The sequence below is a fragment of the Macaca nemestrina genome, chromosome 7 (assembly GCF_043159975.1).
Source record: "Macaca nemestrina isolate mMacNem1 chromosome 7, mMacNem.hap1, whole genome shotgun sequence".
In the NCBI taxonomy this organism is placed as follows: Eukaryota; Metazoa; Chordata; class Mammalia; order Primates; family Cercopithecidae; genus Macaca; species Macaca nemestrina.
Window position 1 is genome coordinate 91,000,879 of NC_092131.1, and position 22,694 is coordinate 91,023,572.

The 22,694-nt window shown below is 44.1% G+C and overlaps 1 protein-coding gene across 3 annotated transcripts in view; it reads left to right on the forward strand.

Moving 5' to 3' along the window:
• The window catches only part of LOC105499264 (ADAM metallopeptidase with thrombospondin type 1 motif 17), a 361,725-nt gene that overhangs the window by 185,980 nt on the left and 153,051 nt on the right, over positions 1-22,694 (forward strand). For all 3 annotated transcript variants that reach the window (XM_071100557.1, XM_071100559.1, XM_071100558.1), the window contains exon 10: positions 694-844. In XM_071100557.1, coding sequence (XP_070956658.1) covers positions 694-844 — 151 coding nt within the window. The remainder of the gene's footprint in view (positions 1-693; positions 845-22,694) is intronic.

Sequence of the window (22,694 nt, forward strand, 5' to 3'; positions counted from 1 at the left end):
AGAGATGGGAGTTTCCCATATTGGCCAGGCTGGTCTCGAACTCCTGACCGCAAGTGATCCACCCACCTCAGCCTCCCAAAGTGCTGGGATTATTGGCGTGAGCCCCCGAACCCGGCCCCCAGTTCACTCTTTTAGAGATGCACCTGTCATTGTAAATTAATGCTCCTACCCCTGTTGAAATCCTGAAGTCCTTGGCAGGTATTGCCAGTGGCTTTCAGGGACAGCGGGATCAAGTGAAACACCGAGGCCCCACAAGCACTCAAAGAGAACCTGAAGAGTTGGAAATAAGCACTTTGATTTTATTTAAAGTAAAACAAGTCTAACTTGTTCGTTATTCATGATAGTATTTTCTCAAAGCCATAGTCTAAGAAGATATGATAATCTATTCCAAAATCATTTTCATCAAAGAAAGCTTTCAAACTCCCCAATAAAAGTCCATCAGCCTCATGGATGTCATTCCTGCACCCCTCCCGAGTCTCCAGGTTCTTATTGCCTTCAGAGCGAAGATTCACATTTGGCCATGTAGAAAAAGGAATGCACAGCAAAAAAGCGCAGTCCGTGTGTCCAGTGCTTGCGTCCTTTTTCCATAAAGAACGTAGAGGTGCCTCCTTCTCAGTGACTGAAAACTCAAAACAAAACAAAAACCTAGGCAGCTGCACATTTGCAAGTCAACTTGCCTCTTGGCTGTTTCAGGTCAAAAGTCAGCACCTGCTTGCAAGTCACGGACCCCAGAAGCCAGCACACGGTACGCCTCCCGCACAAGCTGCCGGGCATGCACTACAGTGCCAACGAGCAGTGCCAGATCCTGTTTGGCACCAATGCCACCTTCTGCAGAAACATGGAGGTAAGCAGCCCTGGGAGGACTGGCTCGGGACAGAGCATGGGTCCAGCCCTCCCGCAGCAGTACTGGCTTCTGCTGGAGGACATGGGCATTCACACTCAGCACATGCACATACACACACAAGCGCACGTATACATGTATGCACACACATGTTCGGCGCACATATACATATATATGCACACACACGTTCGCATACAGAGACATGCATAAACACACCCTCACAGGCATTTGCACATGTGCACCCCATATAGCCATACGCACATACACACCTACACATGCAATTGCAGGCACATGTCTACACACAGTCCCCCACACGGGCACTTTTGCAGGGGAATGCTTCAGGGTTACCACTGACTCCGGTAGCCTAACATTTTAATATGGAACACTTAGGACACTAGAGACGCAGGACACTGTCACCTGACTTCAAACCCTGCATGGATAAACAAGAGGGTTAAAACTATTAAACATTTGAGCATATCAAATTGGGAAAATTTAACAAGTAAAAAATTGATTATATGATAATAACCCCATTAAATAGTTACCGCTTATTGAACATTACCTATGTGTTTGGTACTAAAGCTTCCAACATGTATGATCCCAATTAGTCATCACCATAGCTCCTGAGATCCTGTCCATGGTTTCCAGATGACAACACCAAGTCAAAGTAAGCAAACATTCAAAATGGCTTGGTTGGTAGGTAGTAGAGCGAGGATTTGACCTCAAGTCTCATTCACCCCTGAGTGCACACTTTTTCACCATGATGCAAACACCAAGGTCCGTGGCTTGACTGGTTTTATGGGTGGGGGGTGCCAAGAGGGGCATGTGGGTACCCAGGGCAGGGCAGTCTCCATGCCTGTGGCCATCTGTGTAGCAGACAGGGAAGGCCCTGGCCACAGGGGAAGGCCAGGAGCCTGTGGTCCACCTGGCCCTGGCAGTGACAGGACTAGGGGAGCAGAGCCTGCACCATCCTATAGAGAGAGAGGACAGAAATAGGGGAACCAGCTAGGAGTGTGAGGAACTCAGCAGCTAGGCAGCAGGTGGTCAGCCTGAGGAAGGGCTGTCCCAGCACTGGCATTCAGAAGCACACCTGGTCCCAAGGAGGATGTGTGGATGGCTGGGCAGGTTCTTGGAGCAAGCACTTGGGAGCAGCACCAAGGCACACACGTACATGCAGGCTGCCTCCAGAATGCAGTCCCAGTGCCCATTAGCCAGAACTCCTGGAGACAGATGCTGCCTCTTGAGTGCTTCCTGTCTAAGTATAAGTTAGCTTAGGAAATTGGGGCACAACCTACAGGTGGGGCATTGCCTGCCATCTTTGGGGTCGCAAAAAAGGGCAGCTCCTTAAAACCAGGCTGTTTCCTCCTGCTGGCTGTTTTCCCCCAAGGACGTTTATCCACACCATAGTGCTGATCCTGCCCTGCCATTCCCCGGGGGAGCATGCCTGCAAGGGTCCCCTCCAGAGACTAATGGGAAGCTGTCACCCATGTCAACCTCCCACAGGATGCCTGTACCTCCCACCCCAAGACGCAGGGTTGAAGGACACCTTCATGGGGAGATGTGATGAGCCCTAGGATGTGATTGTCCCCAGCATCCTGCAGCAGTGTCCAAACTCACCATCAGCCACTGTGTGGCTTCAGCATGAAGGCTCTCATGCACATACACAGTGCCTGCCAAGAGGCATCCTGTCTGCCTCTTCAGTCCCTACAGTGCATGGATGCTACAGAGATACCAGGAAAGAGCAGGTTTCAGGGAGTCCCTTGATGATGTGGAGACAGCATGAGATTGTGTGGATGGGATAACCAGGGAGGACGTCACGCAGAGAAAAGGGCCCCAGACACCGGGAGTGGGGAAGTGGATAGTGCCCAGCTGAGCCAAGGGACAGAGTGCTCACTCTGCCCACTCTGGAGTCCTCCACCAGTGAGATGTGGCAGGCCAGGCTGAGCTGGTCCTTACAGGGCAGGATTAAGTGGGGTGGGGGCTGGGCAGAGACTGCCTGCTGCCTGAGAGCTGGAGCTGTTTTCCCTTCTAGGAGCCAAGCACTTGCATCCCCATTGGATGAGGAGGGACAGAGGGAGGGAGACACTTATACTGGGGTCTCACAGTCTCCCAGGCTGGACTTTGTCCTTGCACTGTCACACACAACCCCGACTGCAACCCCAAAGGCAAGGGCTTTTAAACCCATTTTAACAGATGAGAATATAGAAGCTAAGAGAGATTAGGAAGCAAGCCAGGCTCACCCAGCTGGAAAGAGGTGGGCTGGAAGGCAAGCCCAGGGATATCTGTTACTGAGGGAGGAAAGGAAAGGAAAGCTACTGGCATTCAAAGACAGACCCCAAAGAGAGGAGGCAGGGGATGTGGTATTTTATTTTCCTTCCGAATAATCTTTTCATTAGAGGAATTCAATTAGAGGGCAACGAGCAATGATTCGCTTAGCTTTGTGACTCCTTTCTCCCTAGAAGCTCAAAATCCAAATGCATATCAAGTGAGATCTTCCCATGTGCCTGTTACATTGAAGCTGAACATTTATTCCTGAGCTCCCAAGGAACTGCAAAATATGTTTTCCTGCTTGCTTTTGCCTTGAGAGTTTCACCAGCAATATAATAAATGTGTGTTTTCCTCTCCAATAACTAGCAGAAAGGATTTCTTAGGGGAGTGATGGAATGACAGTCCCCTTGATGGCCACCAGCCTCAGCTGGTCAGTGGTGATAGTCCTGCTTGCAAGGCTAGTGACACTTGCTTTAGAGGAATCTGACTATGGGGTAGCAGTGACTGCACACTGGAGAAAATGTCACGATTGTTAGAAACAAATGCTTGTTCCTCAGTGCCGAAAAGAAGAACGAGTGCTCAAAGAATTTTCTCAGCAAAAGATAGAAAGTGTCACTCGTGGATGGAGCAATGGCAAGAATACACCTGAGCAAGGGAGGGGAAGGGGTTCTTATTCCTGTCGCAGGTAGCCCCTACTGCTGTGTCATTCCCCTTTTGGCTAGGGTTGGACTGCACAGTCTAAGCTAATTCCGATTGGCTATTTTAAAGAGAGCAAGGGTATGAGCCAGAGTGGCGAGGTGAGCAGTTTGGCAGGAAAGACGGTTAGAAACAGGGAACTAAAAACTAAAGGTGACTTAGGTTAGAGCAGGTGACCAGGGGTGACTCAGGTCAAAGCAGGTGACCAGGGGAACAGGTGTGAACTACTGATTAAAACTGGTGGAAAAGGTTGTTTACGGAAACTATGAGGAAATTAAACTTTAAAATGGAGGACAAAGAACTGAACATACTGACGTATTGATTCTTTGAAGAGAAATCTAGAACTCACTCTCTCCAACACACTGATACTCATTTGGGGAAGAAAATGCAGAAGACCAGATGCTTCCCTGTGAACCCTTTGAGAACCAAGGACTTGGGGCATGCTGCCCTAGGCCTGGGACATGTATCAGTCAAGTCCAGGTGAAGACAGTGCCACACTTCAGGGCTCCAGGCCCTGCTCTATCAACAGTCTGCACCTTCCCTGCTTTTGTAGGGTTGTGTGTAGGTTTTGCCTGTGCTGTGGTTGATGTTGGGTATGGCAGGAGAGCGTACATATGCTGTTATCCCTCAATTCTTCCGTGCAATGCTGCCTTGTTGGTGTGGGCGTGTGCCCCCTCCCTTCTTCCTTCTGGGCCTCATCCTGCCCTATGCTCCCCTGCACTTACTCTGTTCCAGCTGTACTGGTTCTCCTGTTCTTCTTGGACCCGAGCAGGGACACACTTGCTTCGTGCTGGCTGTTTCCTCCTCCCTGCCACTCTTCTCCCAGTTATCTGCATAACTAATTCCCTCATCTTTTTTGATTCTGTTTTTTTTTTGTTTGTTTGTTTTTTGTTTTGTTTTTAAATATAAACTTCTCAATGAGGCCTACCCTGACCACCCTCTTTAAGATGACAGTCTAGTACCCTCCCCTGTCCACCTGTGCAGCATTCACATTTCCTAATTCATTAAAGGAAAGCCCTGCTTTCAGATACTTACCATCTTTTAATATACTCTGTAACTCACCTTTTGATTATAGCTATACCTGTATCTCCTTCTTCTAGATTATAAACCCTTCCAGGGCAGCAATCTTTGCTTGTGCTCACCAGTGTTTCTCAACTGCCTTGAGCAGTACCTGGCACATAGTAGGTGCTCATTAAGTATGTGTTGTGCTGAGATCCAGACATGACCCTAACAGCAGATTTGTTAAGCCTTCCTTATGTGGCTTCCTCAGCTGTTGATGAACTTGTGGAATAGCTCAGATTTGAGGAAGAAACCGTTAGAGACCTCCCTGTGCAATGTATTACTCTCTAAGCCTGATTTCACATTTTTCCTCTGGTTCACCAACGTAACACATAAGACCTTGTCATTTTTCTTGCAGGGGTTCATATAAACCATTTTCATGGCTTCTTCCAAGGACAAGAAGCCATTCAAGGTAGTGCAAAGAGTCTGGCAGTGAGTGACTTGCCAGCTGGTTCCTAGAGATCATCTCTCTCAATGCCTTAGAGTCTTCATTAGTAAATCCTCAGGCTTCTGGTCAGTTAATACATGACAAGTACAGGGAACTGGGTCTGTCAATAAGGTTGGTGCCCAATAGGGAGAGCTGATATCTGTGTTACTACCTTTCTGGATAACACCAATTCCCATCTGTGAGGGGACAGAGCTAATTTATCTGTACATCTCCAGAATAAGCATTTCTCTATATTGAACTCCTGGGAGATATGGAAAATTAAGCATCATTTAAAACCTGTATTGTTCATGCAGCCAGAGACCCACCGGAGCCAATCAGAAAGGCCTTTTAATCTAGTGCCATAATTGACTTTTATAGCCATTATTTCTCTTTCATGCCCTTGCGGACTGAAATGGATATCATGTAATGAAATGATCACAGTCCTAACGTTGCTTTTAAATTTCTCATCCCAACTTTTGCTTTCAGCCAAGAGGGTGTAACAAGGGCCAGATTTATTTTCCTTATGAAACAAATAAAAAAACACAGGTAAAATTTATGAAACAATGATTTCCAAGCAGCAAACACCTGTGATCCTTGAGAGATGTGAAATAAGTAAGGTGAGCCCTATAATTATCCTGTCCTATGGCCTGGGCAGTCTCCAGGCAGTGGCACAAGGAGGGAGAGCTGCAGAAGAGCAGCTCTGAGTCCTCCTGAGTTGAGGAAACAGAGCTGGTTGTACAGGGAAGCTAAGGCAGCTAGAGTTCACAAGGCAGAGGACCACTGGAGAAAGAGCTGCAGAGAGAACCGGGAAATCTGCAGAGTCCCCTATGAATGTTCAGTTTAGTGGTCAGCAGAGGTGTGTGAAAAACTACCCAAGGCCAGGAAAAGAACCATCTAAAAGAGTTAGAGGGAAGACTCTCTGGAGCTCACACAGTCATCAAGTAGGGCACAAGAGAGTTTTCCTTCAGTAACATGGAAAATTAGCCCCACGCTAAATGCTGATCTGGTCCCATATAATAAAGCTGAAAACCAACATCTCAAAGAATCAAACTATTTCCAAGTAATTTAACCCAGTCCTAGAACAAAGCTTGGATACATCTGTAGAAGTACAAAACTATTTATCACTCAATAAAATAAAATCACAATGTCTAGCATCAAATAAAAAACTTCCAGGCACGCAAAGAAGTAGGAAAATATATCCACCATAATGAGGGGGAAAATAAATCAATCAAAATCAACCTAGTAATGACACAGGTGAGATAATTACCTGTGTCAAGGACATTAGAACAGGAATTATGATGATATGTCAGGTTGAGATAGCAGAAGATTAAACATATTAAGTAGAAACATGGAAGATATCTATTTTAAAAAGATAACTACAAACCACTGCTCAGTGAAATAAAAGAGGACACAAACAAATGGAAGAACATGCCATGCTCATGGATAGGAAGAATCAATATCGTGAAAATGGCCATACTGCCCAAAGTTATTTATAGATTCAATGCCATCCCCATCAAGCTACCAATGAGTTTCTTCACAGAATTGGAAAAAACTGCTTTAAAGTTCATATGGAACCAAAAAAGAGCCCGCATCTCCAAGACAATCCTAAGTCAAAAGAACAAAGATGGAGGCATCACGCTACCTGACTTCAAACTATACTACAAGGCTACAGTAACCAAAACAGCATGGTACTGGTACCAAAACAGACATATAGACCAATGGAACAGAACAGAGTCCTCAGAAATAAAACCACACATCTACAGCCATCTGATCTTTGACAAACCTGAGAGAAACAAGAAATGGGGAAAGGATTCCCTATTTAATAAATGGTGCTGGGAAAATTGGCTAGCCATAAGTAGAAAGCTGAAACTGGATCCTTTCCTTACTCCTTATACGAAAATTAATTCAAGATGGATTAGAGACTTAAATGTTAGACCTAATACCATAAAAATCCTAGAAGAAAACCTAGGTAGTACCATTCAGGACATAGGCATGGGCAAAGACTTCATGTCTAAAACACCAAAAGCAACGGCAGCAAAAGCCAAAGTTGACAAATGGGATCTAATTAAACTAAAGAGCTTCTGCACAGCAAAAGAAACCACCATCAGAGTGAACAGGCAACTTACAGAATGGGAGAAAATTTTTGCAATCTACTCATCTGACAAAGGGCTAATATCCAGAACCTACAAAGAACTCAAACAAATTTACAAGAAAAAAACAAACAACTCCATCAAAAAGTGGGCAAAGGATATGAACAGACATTTCTCAAAAGAAGACATTCATACAGCCAACAGACACATGAAAAAATGCTCATCATCACTGGCCATCAGAGAAATGCAAATCAAAACCACAATGAGATACCATCTCACACCAGTTAGAATGGCGATCATTAAAAAGGCAGGAAACAACAGGTGCTGGAGAGGATGTGGAGAAATAGGAACACTTTTACACTGTTGGTGGGCATATAAACTAGTTCAACCATTATGGAAAACAGTATGGCGATTCCTCAAGGATCTAGAACTAGATGTACCATATGACCCAGCCATCCCATTACTGGGTATATACCCAATGGATTATAAATCATGCTGCTCTAAAGACACATGCACACGTATGTTTATTGCGGCACTATTCACAATAGCAAAGACTTGGAATCAACCCAAATGTCCATCAGTGACAGACTGGATTAAGAAAATGTGGCACATATACACCATGGAATACTATGCAGCCATAAAAAAGGATGAGTTTGTGTCCTTTGTAGGGACATGGATGCAGCTGGAAACCATCATTCTTAGCAAACTATCACAAGAACAGAAAACCAAACACCGCATGTTCTCACTCATAGGTGGGAACTGAACAATGAGATCACTTGGACTCGGGAAGGGGAATATCACACACCGGGGCCTATCATGGGGAGGGGGGAGGGGGGAGGGATTGCACTGGGAGTTATACCTGATGTAAATGACGAGTTGATGGGTGCTGTTGAGTTGATGGGTGCAGCACACCAACATGGCACAAGTATACATATGTAACAAACCTGCACGTTATGCACATGTACCCTACAACTTAAAGTATAATAATAATAAATAAATAAATAAAAAATGAAAGAAGCTAAAAAAAAAAAAGATAAAATGGAGTTTCTTGGAGGGAAAACTACAATATCTTAAATGAAAGATACCCTGAATGTGATTGATGGCAAATTAAAAATTGTAGAAGAGAAGATTGGTGAACCTGAAAACAAAACAATCAAAACTATCCAAACTGAGACACAAACTGAAAACAAAATACAGTTTTGCGACCTGTGAGGCTTAAAGTGGCCTAATAAATATGTAATTAACACCTCTAAAAGAGATGAGGCAGGGGACAGGAAAAATATTTGAAGAAATACTAGCCAAAAATTTTTCAAATTTGATGAAAACTGTAAGACCACAGATTCAAGAAGCTCAAGGATCCCCAAGCACAAGAAACATAAAGAAATCTAGAAAAATACTTGCTATAATCAAATTGTTTAAAAGCAGTGAAAAGAGAAAATCTTCAAGGAGCCAGAGAAAAAAAAACAAGTTATATACAGATAAAGGTAAAACTGACAATATGCCTCTCATTAGAAACAGTATAAGTGAAAGGACAACGGAGAAACATTGTAAAGTACTAAAAGAAAAAGGACTGTCAGCCTACAATTCTATACCCAGCAAAAATATCTTTCAAAATTAAACGTGAAATGCAGTTTTTCTGAAAACTGAAAAAAAAAAATGTATCACCAAGAGGCCCACGTTATAAGAAATATTAAAGGAAATCTTCCACAGAAAATGCTACTGGGTGGAAATATGGATCTACTCAAAGAAATGAAGAGCTCTGGAAGTAGTAATTTCATGGGCAAATATATGATAGATTTAGCTATACTCAAAGTGTTCAAAAGATCATTGATCATTTAAACAACTGTGTTTTATGAAAAACAGTAAGAATATAATTGTGGTAGATCTTTATGTCCTATCCCCAGAACCTGCGAATGTTACTTTATATGGTGAAAAGGACTTTGCTGGTGTGGCTAAATATCTTGAGATGGGGAGATTTTCCTGGATTATCTGGGTGGCCCAGTGTACTCAAGAGTCCTTAATAAGAAGGAGGCAGGAGATCAGGGTGAGTAATAAGAGATGTTGCAATAGAAGCATGAAGTCGGAGTGATGCAAGGAAGGGGCTATGAGCCAAGGAGTGCAACAGCTATGAGAAGCTGGAAAAGGCAAGGAAACCTCACAGCCTCGCAGTAGGAACCAGCCCTATTGACACCTTGGCTTTAGCTCAGTGAGACTAATTTTGGACTTCTGACATCCAGAACTATAAGAGAATTGTGTTGTTTTAAGCCACTAAGTTTGTAGTAGCAGCAATAGGAAACTAATACAGATTTGCCATAGGAAACTAATACATTAGTTTAGGGTTTTTGATATACGTAAAAGTAAAGGGTATGACATTTGTACAAAGGCCAGAAAGGGAGAAATGGAAGTACAGTCATGCGCCTCATCATGACGTTTCAGTCAGTATCAGCTGCATATGTGATGGTGGTCCTGTAAGATTATAATGGAACTGCCCCGTAGAGTGTACCGTTTTTAACCTTTTATACCATATTTTTATACCTTTTCAATGTTTAGATACACAAAATACCATTGTGTTATAGTTGCCTACAGAAGGCAGTGCTATACAGGTTTGTAGCCTAGGAGGAAAGGAGCAATAGGCTACATCACAGAGCCTAGGTGTGTAGTAGGCTATGCCTTCTAGGTTTGTGCATTCTATGATGCTTGCACAATGACAGGACTGCCTGATGCATTTCTCAGAACATATTCTCATTGTTGAGTGATGCATAACTGTATACTATTATACAGTTTTTATACTATATGTGAGGTGGAATAATTTTTTCTTTTTTTGAGGTGGAGTTTCGCTCTTGTCACCCAGGCGGGAGTACAGTGGCTCGATATCAGCTCACTGCAACCTCCACCACCCACCCAGGTTCAAGTGATTCTCCTGTCTCAGCCTCCCGAGTAGCTGTGATTAAGGCGTGCGCCACCACACCCAGCTAATTTTTGTATTTTTAGTAGAGACAGGGTTCCACCATGTTGGCCAGGCTGGTCACGAACTCCTGACCCCAAGTGATCCCCTGCCTCAGCCTCCCAGAGTGCTGGGATTATAGGTGTGAGCCACTGCGCCTGGCCTGGAATAATTTTACATAATGGCAGAATGTGACGAGTTAAAGATTACAATGTCACCTGTAAAGCAACCAATAACTAACAACAGAGTTTTAGCTAATGTGCCAAGAAAGAAAAGAAAATATCATCACATATTGCTTATTCCTGTGATGAAGCACAATAGAAACAGATCATGTCAGGATGGATCATAAATGCATATTAACCATTTATACTCCATGCCATTAAGAAACGTATATAATTCCCATTAGGGTTCTTGACATGTTCAGTTTAGATGTGTGTCTTCCTGAGGCACCATGACCATCCTGTATATCCAGAAAGATACCACTAATGGTCCAGTTTTCTCATCAGCAGTCACACCAGTGATGTCATGACATCTTAAGGTGTCTGCAGTTGTTTCAGAGGGAACTTTGATGCAAAATTCTCAACAATATTCTTCAAACCAATGTTGGCCTCCTTTAACACGAAAAATACTACTACTTGCTAGATGCTGTAAAACGAAAGAAGAATGTTCATAGTCAGGAGTTTTAGGGGTGAAGGAATTACAACTCCTGTTCTCTTAATCCCATTCGTATTAGGAATTAAGAACACTATTCATATTCCAAAGCCCTGGGCCCCCACGAAGATTGTTGCTAAGAACTGGTCATCCCCTCACTGGTGTTCCTGTGTGCGGGGCCCGAGTGTAGCTTAGAAAAGCACCTGAGCATTAATGGGCCAGCAGTTTTGGGGATGTGTGTGTATGTCTTTGTATCTTATCTTAACATTTTCTAGAACTTTTAAGTATATTATGAGACAAAAAATGATGAAATATGACAGAGGCTGGACACTGCCAAGAGAATAAAACTGTGAGCCACGCCAGTGCTGAGGAGTTGAACATTTGCTTTTTATTTTTCTGATATATAGAGAAGTAAGCAAAGAAACTGGGTAGATTATGTTTTGAAAAAAATACCATCATGACTAGTGATGGGCAGTTTTCATGTTGCTGCTGCCTCTTCTGAGGGAAAATAGCTTGCCTGCCTCAAAATGAGCCCACACTGTTCCCTGGCAGGAGGAAGAGACCTGCCTGGTGTCAGGGGGTGGCGTTTCTCATCGACACACCAGTGTTATTGTGCCAAGGCAGGGCTGCTTACCTAGGGTCCTTGGGTAGATTTCAGAGAATTGGTGAACCAGGTTAGGAAAGAGATTACACTTTTCTTTTTCTTCAAGTTCTAATGGAAGTTAGTATTCTCTTCCATCCTGAATGCTGGCGGCAAACCACAGCAGTCTTAGCCATACCCGTGACTGCCACTGTGATTAGGAATCACAGAATTTTTTTTTTTTTTTGAGATGGGGTCTCGCTCTGTCACCAGGGCTGGAGTGCAATGGCACAGTCTCGGCTCACTGCAACATCCACCTCCCAGATTCAAGCAATTCTTCCGCCTCAGCCTCCCAAGAAGCTGGGATTGCAGGTGTCTTCCACCATGCCCAGCTAATTTTTGTATTTTTAGTAGAGACAGGGTTTCGCGATGTTGGCCAGGCTGGTCTCAGACTCCTAACCTCAGGTGATCCACCCTCCTCAGCCTTCCTAAGTACTGGGACTACAGGCGCGAGCCACCATGCCCGGCCACGGAATCACAGAAATTTTTATACCATGTAAATTGTGGCCGACATCTCAAAATACCATTTAGACTCTTCACCAATTCAAAATTATGGTGGTTATTAGACCCAGGGCCAGATCTTGTTATGTGTTGACAAAAAAACACATACATTACTATATTACAAATTTAGAGTGTTTTATATTTTGAAAACACTTCCAGTTTAATTGTTTTCTTGGTTATCTTATGTATTTTATAATTATGCATTCACCACATACCCTGAGAAACGTCCATCAGGTATCTCCAGAAGCACAGAATGGCCAGGTGTTGGGTGGAATTTTGAATGCAGACCTTCTTCCTGACTGGTCCTCTCTGTATGTTCTTCTGCCACTCGTGATTCATAGCTGTTTTAAGACCAATCAATTTAAAGATCATTTCCCTACTCAAAGGTGTAGGTAAATAACCTTAGAAAAGCATTGCTGCAATTGCTTTAGGAGCAGTGTAGGCTTTAAATATTAACCAGGTTGCTGGTTTCTCAAATATTTGCATACCAGGGAACTGAGAAAAATTAAAATAGAGTCCGTATTAATTTTTAGGACTCTGGAGGCCCACACACTAGTGCGGGTCCAGTGTCCAGTACCTCTCCCTAGGCACACTATCACCACTGAGTCCTTCATGTCTGTCTGCAGAATGCTAGTGTTGTAAGGCTCAAAGCTGTCTATGGAAATATGAACTAGAAAAAAAATTGGCATCAATAGCTGGCATTTGTTACAAAAGTTATTGGCAGATACAGCTGTCTCCTCTTTTAGCCAATGGTAATGTGATGTTTTTAATTCAATAAAGCATTTCAAGAAAGTCCAAACGTAAAAGTTATAAACATTGGATGGTAAATATTTATTAGAAAGGGGAAATAAACTTTATGCAATTAGCCCAATCAGTCTTTTTTATGATTACAAGTTTCTCCTGTCTCTGTCAGCAAAGTAACTGCAAAGGAAAGTTGCTACTTAACACTTTCAAGCTACTTAAGCTCAGATACTCTTCCAGGTGAAGCAGAGGGTGAAAAGGCCCAATGCAGGCGCTGTCAGCTGAAAGGAAGAGTATGTATTGCTGCTAGAGACAGAGCAAGAAGGGGTGCAGTTAGGGTACTGTCCTGACCGTGATCCCTGCCTCACAAAGCCCTACCGCTTTCTAACATGAGAGAGGTGTTCATCTGCCCCGTCACCACCACCCTGGTCCTGGAGGCTTTTAGTTGAAAGGTGCTGTGTAATAACCACCCACCCCTTTCCCTGCTGCTTCCCAGGAATGCATTCCACCATCATGGCTCCATAGCCCAGGCATGGCTGCCACACAGTAGTACTTGGAAGGGATGTACACTCTTCTTGTTAGTTGCCACGAGCATATATATGTGCCTGTATGTCATAGCATTCACAAGAACCTGAAGTGTGCATGTTATGTCGTTGTTTAAGAATATTATTGAGCACAAAGCTGTCAGCCAATCATTTCAGGAAGACAGGATCTAGACTGGTCATAGGCATTGGAGGGTCTTAGACAATTTTTTCTACCTAATATTCCCTCCTTTGCTCTTTTCTCATTAATTGCCTTTTGGTATAGTTTGGAGATGCTTTCTATATCACACAGTGCCTAAGAAGGGCTCTCTAGTCAGGCTTCCCAGGGCCCCATTCTGCCTCTGTTCTTGAACAAGTTGCCTAGTCTCACTATGTCTCAGTCTCCTCATCTGCAAAATGGGAACATAAATTCTACGTAGCCATCATTGTGAAGTCATGTAGTAACTGAATTAAAACACTTAGCATGTAGCACACATTCAATAAATGTTAGGTAGTGTTCATTCTTGCCACCTTGTCACCTGGAGCCAGAGGGACAGGAGGAGACACTGTTTAGCTGAGATCGCGTGGACCTGTCCCTTCCCATATCTTTCCCTGTGCTGTCCTCACCATCCCTCTTGGGAGCCTGGAATCCCCAAGGATTTCTTTCCAGTGTCCAGTGCCTCTCCCTGGGCAAAATCTCAGTCTCCATCCTTGTGTCCTTTCTCACGTCCTGCAGAGATTTACATGGGCATCTTACGGATAGAGAGATACTTGGGGTGTCAAAATTCCACCTTGGGATAACAAAGCTTGTTTCTCTGATGCTTGGTATTTTAAAACCTGGTAGATTGCTAGAGTCCTCCAGAGACTGTTAGAATTTTTTCGTCTTACTCCAGATTTTCTGTCTTAAAAGTCTTCAGGAAGATGGGTTTCAGGTTTCTGTCTTTCTGTACAACTTCCCCGGAGATTCTTCCATTCAGCTTAGTTAGGAAACTGCTCATCTAAATGAGGTCTGTCCCTTTAATGCCGGTGGACATGGCCCGAATGGGTGACTGGCCAGGTCCCAGAGCCTCGCCCTGCCCCTCTCAGACGGGGCTGCACGGTAGTGCGGTAGTGCATGGACTTGGATGCCAGGCCGAAAGCTGTCTTGCCTGTCTCAGTCTCCGCTTCCTGCCCAGCATCTGCAGCTTCTCAGAGCCGTTGGACTTTGGCAGCAGATGGTCCTAATTTTCCAGAAGTGTTTGAAAGTTTACAGTAGACTGCCTCTTCAGAGAGCTCTCCACACCATGGCAGTTGTGAGTTGTCTTTCTTGTCCCCGCTGCCAGCTGAAGGCCTGGGCCCCACCCTCACCTGGCAGCCCCCAGCCCCAGCCAGGTGACGGTCTCTGCAGCCCTCAGGAACATGGAAGGAGTGGCCGTCCCAGGACTCAGGAAGCCTTCCAGGAGTGGGGCTGGCATGCTGGCCTGGGGAGGACTTCACACTGCAGTAGTATGTGTGGAAAAATTGGATTAGTCATTTTTTCATCCAGCTCTTAGCATTTGTTTTCTCTCCCTTTTGGCTTGTGTTATCAGTAGCACGTTTTTGAGGGACTTTATATAACCATCTCATTCAGTATCATTTTGAGTTAGCGCTGCCCTCCAAACCCTCAGCGGATGCCCAGAGAGGACGAGGCAAGAGAACAGCAACATGACCTTCACGGTCCTTGACAGGGACACCACCAGTTGAAGAAAAGTGGCAATGGCTTGTGTACATGAGCAATGGTGCCATCTGAGCAGCTCAAACCTTCCTGCATTTTCACAGCGCTCCAGGGATGCATGCTTGGTGCTGGCTCATCATGCAGCCCCTCAAGGAACTGTACAGCAAAACATGCTGGGGATGACTCTTGCCAAACCGTCAGCGTAGCCAGTGAGGTGACAGATGCTAGAACCAGAGAGCTGTTTCATTTTCCTTGCCATGTGCGTGGACTGTGACTGTCCGCTGCAACTCAAGTGCTGCCGCTGGGGGTGGGAGCGGGAGAGGAGGTCTTAGTACCCCCACCCCTGATTTGGCCTGGACAGCTGCCCCTTTGTGTGTGTTTGCACCCTGTTCTACTGCACCACGGTTCGCTGAACCCCGGGGGCGTGCTGTCCAGCAGTGTTTCCAGGGAGAACTCCGCAGGCGGAGGGAACGGCATGTCGCTGAGCACAGAGCGCCCCATCTCACTGCAGATGAGAGGATGAACACTCACACCAAGAATGCATGAGTGCAGGGGAAGCAGGAAGGGGAAACTGGGGACTGAGGGAGAGGTAGTGTAACCAGTGGGAAGCAGCCTGTGTTCTGAGTTAGGACAGGTCCACCCATTTCCTCATCTGTAAAATGGGATTAGGAAGTGTCTGTCTCACAAGGTTGATGTGGGTAGGAAAGAGGCAACCCTGATAAAGAACTTCCATGATGTCTAGACTTGGTGACTGCTTAGTTTGCCCGGCATTGGTTTACTGATGAAAGTATTCATCCCATTCATTTATTCCACACGTCTTTACTGGAGATACCTCTCTCTCTCTCTCTCTCTCTCTCTCTCTCTCTCTATATATATATATATCTATATAGAGATAGTGTGATGTCTTGGAGTTGGTCAGGACTAGTGTAGAGTTGCCCCATCCTTTTTTAAAAATTGTGTTGTTTTTTAACTTTTTGTTGTAAGACAATTGTAACTCTTAAAGAAAACCTACAAAAAATAGTATATGCCTTTTACCCAATTTCCTGTTATGTTAACATCTTACACAGCCAGGCACAGTGGCTCATGCCTGTAATCCCAGCACTTTGGGAGGCCAAGGCAGGCAGATCACCTGAGGTCAGGGGTTCGAGACCAGCCTGGCCAACATGGTGAAACCCCATCTCTACCAACAATACAAAAATTAGCCAGGCATGGTGGCACATGCCTGTAGTCCCAGCTACTTGGGAGGCTGAGGCAGGAGAATCGCTTGAACCCAGGAGGCAGAGGTTGCAGTGAGCTAAGATTGCACCACTGCACTCCAGCCTGGGTGACAGAGTGAGACTGGATCTCAAAAATAAAAAAATAAAAATAAAAAAATCTTACATGACCATAGAACCATTATGAAAACGAGGAAATTAACCTTGGTACAATACTGTTAAGTAAAATACATGTAGATTTCACCAGTTTTTCTGTCAATGTCCTTTCTCTATACCAGGATCCTATTTCATGTTTGGTTGTCATGTCTCTGGTCTCCTCGGATCTATAACAGTTCCTCAGCCTTCCCTTGTCTTTCATGATCTTGACACTTTTGAGGAGTACCAGTCTATTAGTTTGCCTTTGGGTTTATCTGATGTGTTCTTACGACTAGATTGAGGTTCCACATTATTGGGAAGGATACCGCAGGGGTGATGTGGTCATTGTGTCTCGTCACTGGTGATGCTAGCCTTGGTCACCCAGCTAAGCTGTTGTCTGGCAGGATAGTCCACCATCATTTACTGTTTTTCCTTTTGTCACTCTGTTGAGTTTTTCTGTAGCAGTTTCCCAACCTCAGCGCTATTGGTGTCTTAGGCTGAATAATTCTTTGTTGTAGGACACTGTCTTGTGCAATACAAGATCTTTAGCAGTATCCTTGGCCTCTGCCCCCTGTAGCTCAGTGGCACTGCCCCTGGTTGTGACAACCAAAAAATGCCTTCGGATGTTGCCAAACATCCTCTGGGTCTTTTATGTCAATGAGTGTATATATACTTCTAGTCTTTCCCGAGCGATGGCTTTGCTCACTTACACATTCTTGGAAAATCATTTCATCTCAGGCTTATACACATAGCACTAAGTGGTCCATCTCAGGCTTATACACATAGCACTAAGTGGTCCCTGCTACTTGTTTTAAATTTCTCTACATTTTGGATATTTTCTCCTTTCTTTTATTCTTTGTTGTTATTTATACTTTCTCCTCTTTTTCTTGTATTGTTTAACAAATGGTTTATCTGATTTACTTCCCCCCCAAAGAGCCAACCCTTATATTTTTCTTGGGTTTTTCTGTTTCACCCTTTTTAATGCCCAGTCTTTGAAATTTGTCAAATGCAGAGTTATATAACCAATCAATTTGCAAAACAGGTCCATCACCCAAAATACCCCCCATGCTCCTTGAAGCTAGTCTCTTCCCCTATTACCAGGGAATCACTGATATTTTTTGTCCTTCTTGTTTTTTAAAATGTATATTAAAGCATTTTAAATTTTTTAAAAAGGCAAGTTAGTAGTTTCAGCCTATGTTTAAGAGGAGGGGGTCACACAAGGGTGTGATATTAAGAGAGATCATTGCGGCCATAGTAGAACACTGCCTCCTGCCCCTAAGTGGAGAGTCTTCATTCTACATGGCATGTGTCCTATTTCAGCTGTTTTCTTCTCAAATATTCTCTCTGCCCCGTTCTTTCTATTCTCTCTTTCTGGGTCTGATTAGACACATACATCAGTATTTCTCACTTGGTTCTTCGGATCTCTTAGCGCATCTTTTTATTCCCCCCTGCCTTTTCTCTGCAGGCTGCATTCTGGATAATTTCTTCAAATCTGTTTTCTAGTCACAAATTCTCTCATTCAGGGCTGTTAGAATCTATTGATTTTCTTTCACAGTTATATATTTCATTTTTAAATATTATTTCCAATTTCTTATATTCAACAGTATTAATATATTGCTGCTAGCTTGTTTATGTAATCTCATCTTCTATTTCTTTATAAATAGTTACTATACATTCTGTATCTGACAATTTTATTACCTAAACACCTTGGGAGTTTAAATCTTTTGTTTGTTGTTGCTGCTGACCATCACTCACATTACCATGTTTGATTGTGGGTTTATACTTTATTGGACATAACCGTGGAATTTTGAGATCCTAAATTGTTCTCTTTAGGAGAACTTACATTTGTTTCAACCAGAGCCCCTTTTTCTGAAAAGGGACTGCTTCTAGCCTTTTCAGGACTGGTAAACACCCTTCCAGATTCCCTGGTTTAACCTAGGTGTCTCAGATAGAGTTCCTGACTTTGTTCCATCTGAGATAGGCCAGCCCCAGATGACTTCTCCCAACTGCAGTGCCAACTGAGGTATAAGAACTTTCAAAGGTAAAACGTTAACCACAAAGAAAAATAGCACAATTGGGTGGTGGAAGGAATGAAAGGGCGGGCGTTGGTGTTGGCAGTGAAAGAGTAGGTGTTGGTGCTGCAGTGAAAGGGTGGTTGTTGGTGTTGGCAGTGAAATGGTGGGTGTTGGCGTTGGCAACCAACACCTGCCTGTAGGGGAACCCACCCTTGCATGTGCTCATCACAGATTGGTATACAGTGGTGTGTATGTAGAAAGACAGCTGGGTATGGGTTTTGTATTTGCTTCCTCGAATATTTCCTTTACTTGGGGGAGAACTATCCTTTATTATGGTACCCAGCTGTTGCATACTGGAAAAGCAGCCCTGTCTGCCATAAAATCTGCTATTCACTGAAAGCAGAAGGTTCATCAGTCAGTCACCCTTCTCTTTAGGGTGTCTGCTGCCTGAGCATGATGAATGCATCTCCATCTCCAAGCCCCACCCTTTCATTTCTTCACCACCCAATTCTGTTATTTTTCTTTGTGGTTAACATTTTACCTTTGAAAGTTCTTATATCTCAGTTTTCAAATTTTATCTGTTATACTTTGGTCTTTCCCCAGCTAGAAAAGATGAAGACATTGATGTGTACATATAGACAGCCTCCCACGGCCCCTGCCCCAGTGCACCTTCTTCCCAGCCGGTTCCTCTCTCTGCCATTTCTGCCTTGTCTGGGTTTCCGTCCCGTGCATTCTGTTCTCTAACTCCCATCCCTATGTTGGTTTCAATCAATACTTTGATCAGTGCTCACTGCTGGCCCATTTTCTGTGGGTTCTCCAGTCATTTCTTAGTTGTCCAAAGGTCATCCTCTGGTATTTTCTCCAAAAAAGGATTTAACTACTTTGTAAGTTCAAAAATGTTTTTCCATTGCCTAAGTACTTGAGCAAGCGTTTAGTTGATATAAATTTCCTGGGCCACATGTTCTGCCTTTCCTTGTGTCTGTATCAGCATCTCTCACTCCAGTGCCTGTAGAGAGAGGCTGCTGCAAAGACATCTGCACAGCCCGAGCTCTTTCCCCGTTATCTGTGCTGGCTACCCAAAGAGTGTTCTGGTTTATCTTTGAAACCCAGTAACTTTATCAGGATATGCCTCTGGGCTCGTTATTTTGCACCATTTTTTCTTGGGGGCTTTGCTTTTCAATCTGAGAGTGAGACCTTCCATCATTTGAGTTGAGGGTCTTGAATTTATATTCAAATGCCTTTTCTTTTACATCACTTTAGTCCTCTTCTTTGTGAGTCTTGTGCTTCTAACCCAGCTCAGACTCCGTGACCTTCACAAACATTGACCTCCTCATTGGAAAAGTGGAAAAAATAGAGAGAGCACCCTCCTGCCTGCCTCCCAGGGCTGCCATGAGGCTCAGGATGACAGGAACCAGAGCACTTTGTCATTTGCAATGCATAACATGAATGCAGGCTGTTGATATAGATGGCATCAAGGTGATGACAAGCGTTCGTGTAGTCACTGCATCTGTTCAGTAGTGAAAATGTATCACCAGAACGGTGACCACTTGGCTTGGGCGCACAGAGCAGTGCTGGTGGCCAAGCTTGATGAGAGGCTGCAGTGCTAACTTGTCCTTTGCTGTCATTCCCGTTTTCTTTGATCTTAAGCTGATGACAAAGGTAGCCACTATCCTGACTCCCAACACTATAAGTTTATCTTTCTTGTTGTTGAACTGTATGTAAATGAAATCATACAGTATTCCATTGTTCTAATATACCATCGTTCATTTGTTCTGCGTTTGATGGGCATTTGGGTTGTTTCTAACGTGGAACTAATGAAAATAGTGTTTCAGTGAATTTTCTTGACTTTGGTGAACACATACACATTTTTTTCATTACATACTTAAGAATCTAATTGCTGGGTATTAGAATGTGTGTGTCTTCTTCAGCTTTAGCAAATACTGCCAAAGAGTTTTCCAAAGCTGTTGAACCAAGTTAAAATCTCATTCTCAGCATACAAGAGGACCCACTGTGCCACATTGTCACCAATGAGTGGTGTTCTCCATCTTCTTCATTCTGCCTGTTCTGGCTGGTGTGTCAAGGTATCTAGTGGTGGTTGTAATTTGCCTTCCCCGATGACTAAAAAGCTGAGCACCTTTTCCTATGTTTGCTAGCCATTTAAACATTCTCTTTTATGAAGTGTCTGTTCAAGACTTTTGCCCATTTTTCTACTGGGTCTTTTTCTTCATTGATCTGTAGGAGGTTTTTGTTTGTTTTAAATCATGTGTTGGATACAAACACTTTGTTGGTTATATACATTACAAATCTCTTATGTATTGCAAATATATTCTTGTGTTCTTACAGTTGCCTTTTGGTAAACAGAAGTTGTTAATTTTAATATGGTATAATTCATTAGTTTTCTTCCTTTATGGTTAGTCCTCTCTGTTCTGTTTAAGAAATCTTTGCCTAACCTCATTCTTCTTTTCTTTGATGGTTAGAAAAGTTTCATGAGAAAGCCCTGTCTATAAAATCCATAACAAACAGTTGACACCACCTTCTTCCTCTTTCTCCTGATGGAGCGGTCATTTCTCCTGATCCCAAGCACTCCTGTCCCATAAATTCTCCCCCTGGGTCAGCCTTGTTTTGTGAGCACATGTCCGCACACGGACGCCACACTCTCGAAGAGCTCTCAGGTCAGAATGCCTGGAATCAAACGTCTGATGAGGTGCAGTCGGTCTTTATAGGACCAGCTGTGCTGCACTGGGGCTCTCATCTTTTTACCATTCCTCTGAGAGGTGAACAATCATGGGAATGTGCAGGCTTTTCTGAACCCCATGTGCAGTATTCCACTTGAGTCATCCAGTGAGGGCACAGATCAGCTCTGACATACTTGAAAAATGAGAAGGAGCTATGGGCTTTTCTTATCTCTCTTTAAAAGCCCCCTCCAGCTCTGCCTTCCCTCCCTTTCTCTTATTTTTGTCCCTTCAACTTCTAAAAATTGTTTGATTTTAGACAGCACAGTTGTGCATCTATTCTATGCAGATGTTTGAGATTACTTGGAAGAGCAGACCTCTAAACTGAGCACGACACCCTTTGCAAACCACACAGTGACCTCGCTGCACCAGCTACAGGAGTTCCTTGACCTTCATCCTGCGCAGTGTGAAGCAGCAGGTCCCTGGCCACACCCCGGAGGGTGATGTCTTCCTGCTCCAACTTGGGCCTTTTAGCCATGATTGGGTTTGTCATCCTGGAATCACTGTGTCTTTACAAGATCTTTAAGTACATCTGTTCTCAATTTTCAGACTATGAGGCCAGGATTTGGGTGCAAGTAGTTTATCTGGGAAGTGATCCCAGGAAGCACTGTAAGGGGGCGAGGGAGAGAACAGTCAAGAAAGGTGCAATCATGAGTAAGTGACTGCCATGAGTAAGGGACTGCTGTCGGCAGTGGGGCCATCCCCCCAGGACCCTCTGAGAGGCATGTAGAACTTGCCTCAATATCATCTCCCTGTCCCCCGGGCAGGATTGGGAGTTATCCAGCTCTTGTCCCTTATGGTTGAGGTTGCTGTCTGCACGTCAGTCCTTCAAGAGAGGACACTGGCTATGTCTGCCTTCGTGATTTTGATAAATTGTCTCCTTCTGAGCACTTTGTCGATGCCCTAGTTTCCTAATGATACAATTGGGAGTCTATGTTTAAATGCCAATTCCTGTTTTAGTGGAATTATTTTAATTGTGTATTTGTAGATGTTCTGGAAGTTCTCTAGGTGAAATACTATAAAAAGTTGTGCACAGCTCAGCTGAGCTAGAAACAGGTGACTGCAGGGAGGACAGAAGGTTGCCCCTGTAACCCTGTGGGGGTACCAGCCCTTCATGGCCCTTTGGGCTGTCACTTCTTGGCCTCACAATGGCTGCCTAGCCATGTGGCCTTGACTTCAGAGCTGCTGCTTCCAGCAAGCCCTCCCTGACGAGGTTTGATTAGATCATTTTCTAAACTGTGTCCCCTGGACAGCCCCTGGGTATCTGCCCCACCCCTCACTGCTGTAAATGGAAGATGTCTGTTTGCTCATCACTCCTGTTTGCTCATCAGCAGGGGCTGCTGCTCCTGGCCTGGGCTGAGCCTCTGATATCTCCTAGGCCCTCAGTGGTTGTTGGAGCTGTTGTACTCAACGCTTTGAGACAAGCCTTCCTAGGAGTAGATGCACAGAATTTTGTTGTGCTAAATGAGCCAGTTCAAGTGATGCACTTCTGTTTTAGACATACAGACTCATGACCCTCTGGCTTCCCC